The sequence below is a fragment of the Ammodytes marinus genome (genome assembly GCF_949987685.1).
Source record: "Ammodytes marinus genome assembly, chromosome: 10".
NCBI lineage: Eukaryota > Metazoa > Chordata > Actinopteri > Uranoscopiformes > Ammodytidae > Ammodytes > Ammodytes marinus.
Genome location: NC_137214.1, coordinates 13,782,126 through 13,792,725, shown reverse-complemented (window position 1 = coordinate 13,792,725; position 10,600 = coordinate 13,782,126). Strand labels below are relative to the sequence as shown.

Sequence of the window (10,600 nt, the reverse complement as noted above, 5' to 3'; positions counted from 1 at the left end):
ACCACACATGTACCTATTGAAAAAATAAGTGTTCTAATGTTTCTACCATGTTGTTAAAGAAGTAAACATCCAATAAAACATAACCAATAACGTGTGTTTATCATTTCAGGACAAGTAATTTGTTCAGAAATATCAGAATATATCAGGTTCGGACAAAAGTTTATATTAAGACTTAACGTCCAAATTGAGAGTCACTTGTAATGAAAATGTAATAGATAAGTGACGTATCATTTTTATCTAAATGTCGGCCTTACCATCCTGGAACCAATGTTACAGAACCAAGGTTTCTACGGAGCCATTTTACACCCGTACCATTTGCAAGCTAGCCCTTTTCTAGCAGTCCGTGTAGTTTTCCTGTCGCTGTGTGTGTGTTTTTTTTGATGAGGTGTGAAGGAAAGAGGAGATGTGGTCCTTTTTTGCCAGGGATCCCGTCAAAGACTTCGCCTATGAAATTGTCCCAGACTGCCAGGAGAAGTCTGGGATATGGAGTCTGCACCGGGGCAAGCGAAAGGTAAAAGCCGGGAGACCAACTTCGAGCCTCGGCTAAGGGTTACTATTAGCCCGCTCCGTTGCGGAGGCCTGTCGCTTAGCTACTTTGATTTAGCTATTAGGCACGACGAATGTTATTTAATGGCGTGGCTACATGTCAGGTCGGTCAGCATCTTTATTGCTCAGCCAATGTCATTGTTTATTTTATAATTTAGATATATATTTTCGCGTGCTCCGTGTAACGAAGTGAGCTCGAGCTTTGTTTACCCTCAGAGGCAAAGACTCATTTCTCGCCACGTCACCCCGTTTTAGCCGAGTTAACAACTGTTATTAATGCCGCTTTCAAGCTGGTGCTTCATCACACACACGTTTAGTCTTTTCATCGCTGACAGCACGTCGCACAGCCCACTGTCTATTCTGATCGATGAGCAGCTCAATCTGAACAGTCAGTGTCATCATCATCATCTCTATCACTGCAGGGCCAGCCAAACATTAGCTTCAGAGCATCCTACAGATCCTTAAATATTGTTAACGTAACGGCATTGAATACATTAACGGATAGATAAGGCCTTAATTGGTATTTAAATGTCTTAAATTAATCTTTCAAAAGTCTTAAAAATAATTGTACTTTGGAGGGAGATTTTATCGAATCGTTGCAAATCAAAATCTCAAATAATTGGTAGAATCTATTAAAAAATCTTGCAGATCAGCATGGCCCGATCTTACATGTTTGCAACATCTACGATTAACATTATGATTATTAATTGTATTTTTAGTTGTGTATTTTGTATGAAAATTGGTTACTATTTTTTGTCAAATTTGCTTGGAAAACAACTCAAATAAACGAAAGACTCACCTTTTCAACATTTTAATTAGTTCTACTTACTTTTTCACTGGACCAAATAATTCATATTTTATCCAAATTTGTAATTGCAAAAGTAATTGGTGTCATTTTTTCGAGTCTTAAATCAGACTTTCCATAAGCTGCTGGGACCCTGAGCTTCCTGTTTTCATCAGCCTGCATCATGTTTAGTGTCATTTCATTTAAGATGAGGAGATACGATGACAATGATGAAATGTTTATACTTTATTAATATCTTCGGTGAAATTAAATTTTTACACTTTGTTATTTGACAGACACACTTGCAGGCATGAAATACAAGCAAACATCTATAAAGCACCCTAACCCTATACATCAGCATCATGTGTCTTATTATGTGATTGATTCATTTAACCCCAAACCTGCCTCCTCAGACCAACGCAGAGCCGGTGTCGGTGTTTGTGTACGACATAGCACAGGGAACAGAGCAGGAAACCCAGCTGGCCAAGGCTGCCTTCAAGCGTATGAAGACCCTGCGGCACCCAAACATACTGGCTTATGTCGATGGATTGGAGGTATGTGTCAGTGTGCAGGGGACTTTTTTGACCCACCTTTAACCACGCACACTATGTCATTGTTTGTTGATATTGTCCTAAGTAGAATGTCACTCGGCTTGTTGAGCGACACGTTGCAAAGCCGGCTTGTTTTTTGTTATGTAACCATCGTCTATTTGGTGTCTCATCCCCACCGCTTGCTTTTCTCTGCATGTTTACGTTCAGATAGAGGTGAGTGTGAATATTCCACTGTAGGCTTTTAAATATGTGTACGAAAGTTTGTGTTCGCAACGAGATCATAACAAAAACAATAGTCCACTTATCCAGTTCTATCATTTCTATTATACTCTTCGAATTGGTGCATCTATTTCATGTCTTGTCAAAAGAATGAACTTAAAGTCAAATGTGACTTTCCCATGTGTGTTAGTTTCACATCCATGATTCTGAAGGTGCTCACCACTCCATCATACTGCCTGAAATTCAGTAGCAACTGGTAAACTCCGTAGCTCACTATACTTTCACCATAGATCCCGTTTTAAATGTTTCTGTGTGCGTAAGGCTGTGCTGTGTTTGACTTGCTCTAGTTCAGTAGCTCTGGGTCCAGTTTATTGTCCATTCTGTCCTGATAAAACAATACTTTTTATTAATAAGAAACATTGCTATGTTCTACACATGGATAATAAAGTTCCGGTTCAAAAAATTATATATATTAGTATTTTATTGTGAGATTAATATTTAATCCTTTCATTCAGCCATTGAGTACTCACAATGGTTATGCACAAAGAATAACAGCTGCATTTTTGGCTGTTTCACAGACAGAGAAGAGCCTGTACCTGGTCACTGAGCAGGTGACACCCCTGGCTGTCCACCTGAAGGCCCAGGCGGAGAAAGGGGGGTCCGGTGAGCTGGAGGTCTCCTGGGGACTGCATCAGATAGTGGTAAGAATAGGAGAGCACGCCATCTGATACTTTACTCCAGCCATTTTGTGTCAGCCCTCAGCCCACTCCTGCCCTGTGCCTCGCCCCCACAGAAAGCTCTGAGCTTCCTCATCAACGACTGCCACCTGCTCCATCACAACCTGGGTGTGTGGGCTGTGTTTGTGGATCGAGCCGGGGAGTGGAAGCTGGGCGCCCTCGACCATGTGGCCCCAGAGCAGGGTGACCCAAGCGGGGTGTCGCTCCCTGCCCCAAAGGCTGTGTATCCAGACATGGAGAAATACGACCCACCGGAGATGCCCAATAGCGGTGGAGAGAAATGGTAAGAGAGGTGTTTAAAAAAAAAAAAGAAACGCCATTATAATGATATATTAGACAGGAATTTAAAGGTAGCAGCGATACGGCTATTCAAGAGGGTTCATATGTAAAGATAGCTGAGTAAAGAGTTTGGTTATTCTGGCCATGGTCACTGCTTGCACAAAACCTTTATATTGAACTATGTGGATGTTTGTTGCAGGGCAGGGGAGGTGTGGCGTCTGGGCTGCCTGATCTGGGAGGTGTTCAACGGGGCGCTACCGCGCACGTCATCCCTCCGTTCACTGGGAAAGGTACGCCTCGTGACGGTTTCTGCATGCAACTACCACAAGACTGTCATGCCACATTGATATTCCAAAGAGTATTCTGGCTGTTGTTACAGTTGTAAAGTAAAGGACCGACATTGTGCTCATTGAAGTGAGAAATTTAACCTGCCCTTGCTTTAAGGTTTCAGTCCTAGCTAAAAGGAATCCTTGTTTTTGATGTGCAGATGTGTTGCTAACAGAGTGGTGCTCTCTCGCTTGTGTCCTCTCTGTGCCCACAGATCCCCAAGGCCCTGATCCCTCACTACTGTGAGCTGGTGGGGGCCAACCCCAGAGCTCGGCCCAACCCAGCACGCTTCCTCCAGAACTCTAGAGCCACAGGGGGGTTCCTCAGCAACAGCTTTGTGGAGAGCAACCTTTTCCTGGAGGAGATACAGGTCCGCAAACTTGCAAAAAGACATACCTTTCAACCGTCGTGTTTGTATTATTATGTACTCTATCTTATGCACACTTTGTTTTGTTTGATGACGGAAGTACCAGTGACTGCCAATGGGAACTGTTTGTTTCATATAACAACTTATAAAAGTAATAATAATAATAAATAAATTATGATAATAGTGGTTTTTAAACATTCTCTCCCTGTAGATCAAAGAGCCAGCCGAGAAACAGCAGTTTTTCCAGGATCTGAGTGACAACCTGGACTCCTTCCCAGAGGACTTCTGCAAACACAAGGTCCTGCCTCAGCTGCTCACCGCCTTCGAGTTTGGCAACGCGGGCGCCGTAGTCCTCACACCGCTCTTCAAGGTGAATCTTAACTCCCAGGGTCAACTTTTGACCCCTTATTACATATCAGACGGCATACCACCGCAAAACATCTCATGTTCGTTTCAAAGTAAGACATTCAAACAAAACAGTCAAAGCAAGGCATGGTTGTACTGGTATTAACATCTTGGTGCCCTCCTACTAGGTGGGGAAGTTCCTTTCAGCAGAAGAGTACCAACAGAAGATCATCCCCGTCATAGTCAAGATGTTTTCCTCCACAGACAGAGCCATGAGGATACGACTGCTGCAGCAGGTATGTTGGGCCACTGAGAATCTCCTATACTGATTTTATTTTTGTACCATCCGGCGAGAAGACCTTTTATAGAGCAGCTCTAAAGAAATAAAATAAATCACTAGTTGAAATATGATGGTGATATCATTGTGTTTTTCAATCTCTCTCTCTGTCTCAGATGGAGCAGTTCATTCAGTATCTGAACGAGGCAGCGGTCAATTCCCAGATTTTCCCTCACGTTGTTCACGGCTTCACGGACACCAACCCGGCCATCAGAGAACAGACTGTTAAGGTAAGTCTGCTGCACGCTTAAAACCCAAACCACTGTGGTGGAATAAGCTGATACAATTCAATACGAGTGTGAATGGGGGGTACTTTATTTTACAGTTGAACAAGACATATATTACTCACTCAGAGCTTAGCAGATTTGCATGCTAGGGTATCAGACACGATTCTTCATTCAGTCATGGACGGGGGAAGGGTGCGCGGGAGGAAGCTAGCTTTCTTCCTCAGCAACACTTCTATATAGCAATCTCAATATCACTCCTCCCATGTGCAGCTGTTAAGCTTATCTTCAACTGTCATGGTCACTGTGACCGACTGGGCTCTCATCCCAGAAACCACACATTCTTTCCTCTCACTTCACATCTCAGAAACTGGCTCTACTCCTACACCACAAACTAGGAGGTGCCATGACTGGTGTAACTGGATGTATTCAGCCTGCCTTAGCCTTCACTCTTCTCTTTTTTTTGTTTCTCTCCCCCTCCCTCCAGTCTATGTTGCTGCTGGCTCCCAAGTTGAACGAGACCAACCTGAACCAGGAGCTGATGCGTCACTTTGCCCGGCTGCAGGCCAAAGACGAACAAGGCCCAATCCGATGCAACACCACCGTCTGCCTGGGCAAGATCGCCTCCTACCTCAATGCCGGGGTAAACACTTTATCTCATGCAACAACAACAAAAAAACATTAAGCACTATGCGGTTTGTTAAAGAAAGGCTGTATATAATTTGGTTGTCCATCTCCTCACAGACTCGACAACGTGTTCTGATTTCTGCCTTCTCACGAGCCACTAAGGACCCATTCCCCGCTTCGCGCTCCGCCGGAGTACTGGGATTCGCCGCCACACACAACTTCTACAGCATAACGGAGATAGCCGGCCGCATCCTGCCCAACCTCTGTGCCATAACTGTAGACCCCGATAAGAGCGTCAGGGACCAGGTACACATGACTAATGGAGTTCTACCTCTGCCTTGCAATATACTTCAACATAACTACTGTATAACAATAGTGTTTCGATTGTTACTTATCATGCCTGATTCATTTTTAGGGATTTTTGTCCGATAAACACTAAAGGAAAAGTGGGCCCGATTTCAAGCTGAGGGTTAAATGTTGTGCCGAAGAACAGAATGGAATGATAGTAGTAAATACAGTAATTGGATTTAGTAGGTGCTGCAGTTACGTAGCAGATGAGGGAGCACAGTGATGCCTGGTTACTACAAGCACAGTTTCTATTACAAAAACAAGTAGAAGAGAAAATATAGTCATGATTTTTTAATACCAAAAGAACTGATTCTTTGGACGAAAATGGCACACATGTTTGATCTGCAACATTTTATCTAAAGACATTAAGCTGACCATGACCCCAGCAGCTTGGCGTGACACTGGTTTAATGTATTTAAAAAAAAACAAGGGGGTCCTAAGTGAAAATTCTTGGATTAAGCAGGAGCATTAGAAGTGTCACAAGCTGTTAACTTATGCTGTCTTATGAAACCAATTGTAAACTTTATTTATTTTTAATTATTGATCATGTTCTCTCCTGCCTCTCTTTCTGTCAGGCATTCAAAGCCATCAAGAGTTTTCTCATCAAGCTGGAGACGGTGTCGGATGACCCCTCCAAGCTGGCTGAAATAGGTCTGTAGCACACCGCACTGTGCCACAACGTCTGCTGCTTTCTACTTTTATGATAACATGTTACATATTTGTTTATACACCTTGCTCAGAGTGTATGCAAACATAAACATTTAGTGATTTAACTAAAAATTAAACCAAAAACCTGAATTTGTCTCTCCTGTCTGTCTTGTAGAAAAGGATGTAGCGTCGTGTGCACAGCCTGCAGGTGCCTCCTCCACCTGGACCGGCTGGGCTGTGACTGGCGTGTCCTCATTAACTTCCAAGCTGATCCGCAACGCCCCAGGGACAGAGGGGGGTCCAACAGCTGAGGACAGCGGGCACGCCAACTCTGCTGGGGCACCACCTGCAGCTGGTAGGGTTATCACATTTACAGCAGAATCAGATTTTTTATTTTTTATTTTTTTTATCACTCTTTCTTGTCAGAAACTGACATAATGCAACTCGACCACTGACTGCTGTTGATGTTTTTAATCTGTAGAGTAACCCCTTAAGAAGTCCTTTTTATATACGCTACGTAAAACCAAAACTCTGGTTTACAATTCTATCGCAGGCTCTGAAGATAAAACTCCTCAATCCGCTCCTACTGACGATTCCGCCTCGATTCGTACCGACCAATCACAGGCTCTTGAAGTCACAGAGAATGATGAGGAGCCAATAGGAGAGCGGGGTTGGGATGAGGACGACTGGGGAAGTCTGGAGGTAGGATTCAACCCCTTTTCAGATCTACAAAAATGATTATTGAGAAACGTGTCTGTATGTAAGGTTATGCTGTGACATAATTGTAATGTTGACTCTTTCTCATATAGGAGCCAGAGAAAGCTCCCACTGAGCCAGAAGACTGGAACAGTGACTGGTCAGGAATGGCGTCATCCAAAAAGAAGGCTGCTGACAGAGGAGTACGCAACCTTATACAATACTACCTTTTAAAAAGGAAATCTTCTGCATATTTTAAATCACTTTTGTTTTTTGACATTGTCTACCACTTGCACTCACTGACCTTTTCATTAACAGAAACATTTCAAGATTTAGTCAAATTGTAATTTATTAAATTGAAAACAAGTGAACCAGATATTTGAGGTTCTTTCACAGAGTTCGTGATACAACAACGCCTGTCTGTAGCATTTCAATAACTTCGTAGTCGGTCTTTATGTGGATAAAAAGAATTAGCTTTTTATATTATTCCATTTGTTTTATCCTATCTCTTAATACCTAGGTGGGCCGCTCATCGTCCTCCACGGCGGTGAAAAAGCAGAGCTCTGATTGGAGCAGCTCGGGCTGGGATGCGGATGACAGCTGGTCCAATGAAAAGGAAGGACAGGGGCAGAGCTCTGCGGGCGAGGAGGGCTGGGGCAACGACTGGGGGGAGGAGGACACAGACACGACCATGACCAACTCCACAGTACCTCTGCCTGAAGGGGTGAGGTTAGCCAGCGACTACAACTGGGACAGCGCCACCAGTGAAGCCAAGAGCGGCGGCCAGAACGACCTGTTCGCCAGTGTGTCCCAGAGAAACCCGGCCGGCACCGCTGCTGCCACCACGGTGAGGATGGAGGGAGGCGAAAAGACAGAAAGATGGACGGATGTTGATTACAAAAACCTTCTATTAAAGGTGGAGTCAGCAACTCTGGAGAAAGGGATTTTGTCAACAAGCCTGTTTCTCCAGAGCCACAGATTATTTTTTATTTTTTTTTGCAAATTTTTTGGCATTTTCAAGCTTAATTTGATAGTATGGAACAAAACAAAGTTGAAATTGGGAGACAGAGAGAGGAGGGATGATATTCAGTAATGGTCCATGGGTCCTTTGAACCTGCAATCACTGCAACAAGTGCTGAGCCAATATGGTAAGCGCTCTACCCACTACGGCATCAGAGCACCATAAACAGACTCCACCTTTTAATAGTAGTAAGAATTCTGCATCTTTATCAATAAGGTTAACAGTTTAACATTGCTCAGTGTCTGGATATAAATATTTTCATGTTGTTTTTGTGGGTTTAAAAAAGAAAGTATTGTATGTATGTATTTATTTATTTATTTTATTTTATTTATTATAGTATAATATTACTCTATATATAAATAACTTTAAACTTGATGCAATCATCAGATTTACAAATGCAGATAAGGATATAAAGGAGGAGGGGAGACATTGGTGCTTTCAGATTTCGGACAGTTTAGTTAGTTAGAAAATAAGATATTTAAAATATTAGATGATCATGAAAGTTCAGGGATGCTGGGCTTAAATAATGAGGCCACCTGTGTTACAGGAATAGTTTACAGGATTTTTTGGCAAAAGTCTTTTTCACTTTTTTGCCGAGAGTTATAGATGAGAAGCTTACCACTGCTCTCATACTAAAACTACTACTAAAACAAAAAGAACAATGTGTGTTTTTATCCTCAGACTGGAGATGGCTGGAGTGCGGAGGCAACAGGAGAATGGGGAGCTGAGGAGAGCTGGGAGTCAGTGGATGGAAACCAAGGTAAGTGACATACCATACCAAAACCGAACTGTACTGCTCAGTGGAAACGAGGCTTAACAGTCAAGTGTTCCTGTTATATGATCATTAGCTAACTCACTGTGTGCCTGTGGGTCAAACCGCTTGTCTTTTGTTGTCGACCAGGTCTCAGCAAGGCCGAGCTGTCCAAGAAGAAACGTGAGGAGAGGAGGAAAGAGCTGGAGGCCAAACGGGCGGAGCGCAAAGCTGTTAAAGGTCCCCTCAAACTGGGCGCACGCAAACTAGACTGACGAGGAGGGGAGAGGCAGTGCTGATGCGGAGGGTGGAACATTGACCACAGTGTCTGGACTCAGAGCAGTGGATGGAGGCTTGACATTCCATAAACAAAGGACCCGCAAAGAAAATACTGTGAACAGAGATTCAAGATTGGAGTTTAAGTTGTTAATCAGACAAATTGAAGCTTCTGACCAGGGTGAAAAAGCAACACTCCAGTGCTTTATGAACGCATTATTGTGAATCCAGAGAGACATGAAGCGGCGCTCCTAACAACAACAACAACAACAACAACAACAGCGGCCAGAGTTGATCACACAAAATGTCCCCCTTTATCTTTTAATACATAAGTTTCAGTTGTAAAGTAAATGTATATAATGGGTGCATCTTGTCTGGAAGAGACATGAAGAAATTCATTTTTTTTTTTAAGAATTGAGAAATATATATATAACAGAATTCCAGAATCAAACATGCATTAGTATACTGAATGTTTTTCAGTATTCACACACACACATGCACACACACAGACACACACACACACACAGTGGATATGAATGTTTTAGTTCAGATTTAAGATCAACCCATGCATGCACGTGTGTATCTGTGTGGCCTATCAAAAGGTTTCCTTGGCCAAGAATCATTGAGTTTACTTTGCAAACACAGCACTGTTTTTACTATTGTGAGCTTGCCTGGTAAGTGACACATGGGACTGCTTTCAGACCTTTAAATGTGGAACATGTACTGCAGGACGCATGATCACATGATGGGTAAATAGTTGTTAAATTGAGGCTGGTGAACTTGTTTTGAAGGCAAAGTCAATTTGTGTTTACAAGCCTTATTTTGAGATCCTTTTAAATGTCCAGTCATGTGTTTTTACCTGTAAAATCCTGCAGCTCCTCACTAAAACCTTCCAGGATCATCTGAGTTAGTAGGGTTTATCAGTCATTTTGGACAGTGTTGGGTGTGGTCGGGGTAAAAGTCATTCTACGTTTTCTTTTACTGTTTTATTTGTGCCTTTTATTTATCTCCTCTATAGGATCACATCCAATAACTTAAAGTTTCAACAGAATATTTCAAAAGTCCATCTGGCAGTGTAACCCCATATCTCCTGTCTGTGTTGGATGTGTAATTGTTAGGTTTGGTGTAAGATGCTGAATAGGTAAAGCCAGCTGACGCAATCAACATACAGCCATCACTCTTGGAGCTTATATGTCCTAGTATTGGTCTGGTCACTGAGCTGGGTTTAGTTCTGGTGGACTGAGGGCTGGATGCAAACTTTTTACAGAGAATCCAAATCATGTAGCATGTGAGCTATTCTAAAAATAAATATAATTAAAATAAAGGTATTTTTCCTCTTTCATTTTTTGTTTATATATTTCCTCAGTGAATGTGCCAGTAATGTAATGAATTAACTTTAGGAGAATGGGGAAGAGTATCCATCTTTAATGAGATTTAATTGTTTCACATTAAAATTTATAGATATTAATAGTGATAACCTAGTCCAGAAACACAAAAATAAGCTATGTTGACAGTGG

The 10,600-nt window shown here is 42.4% G+C and overlaps 1 protein-coding gene across 1 annotated transcript; it reads left to right on the top strand.

Annotated features, from left to right (window-relative positions):
- The first annotated feature begins 354 nt into the window (after positions 1–354).
- Positions 355–10,397, top strand: scyl1 (SCY1-like, kinase-like 1). Its single transcript, XM_080035812.1, has 18 exons — positions 355–511; positions 1,744–1,884; positions 2,679–2,801; positions 2,894–3,120; positions 3,316–3,406; positions 3,658–3,813; positions 4,022–4,180; positions 4,344–4,451; positions 4,609–4,722; positions 5,204–5,359; positions 5,461–5,649; positions 6,267–6,342; positions 6,515–6,694; positions 6,893–7,041; positions 7,149–7,238; positions 7,556–7,882; positions 8,738–8,816; positions 8,958–10,397. Exons 1-18 carry the CDS (start codon positions 404–406, stop codon positions 9,080–9,082), a joined length of 2,598 nt encoding a protein of 865 aa, XP_079891938.1. The 5' UTR covers positions 355–403; the 3' UTR covers positions 9,083–10,397.
- The last annotated feature ends 203 nt before the right edge of the window (positions 10,398–10,600 follow it).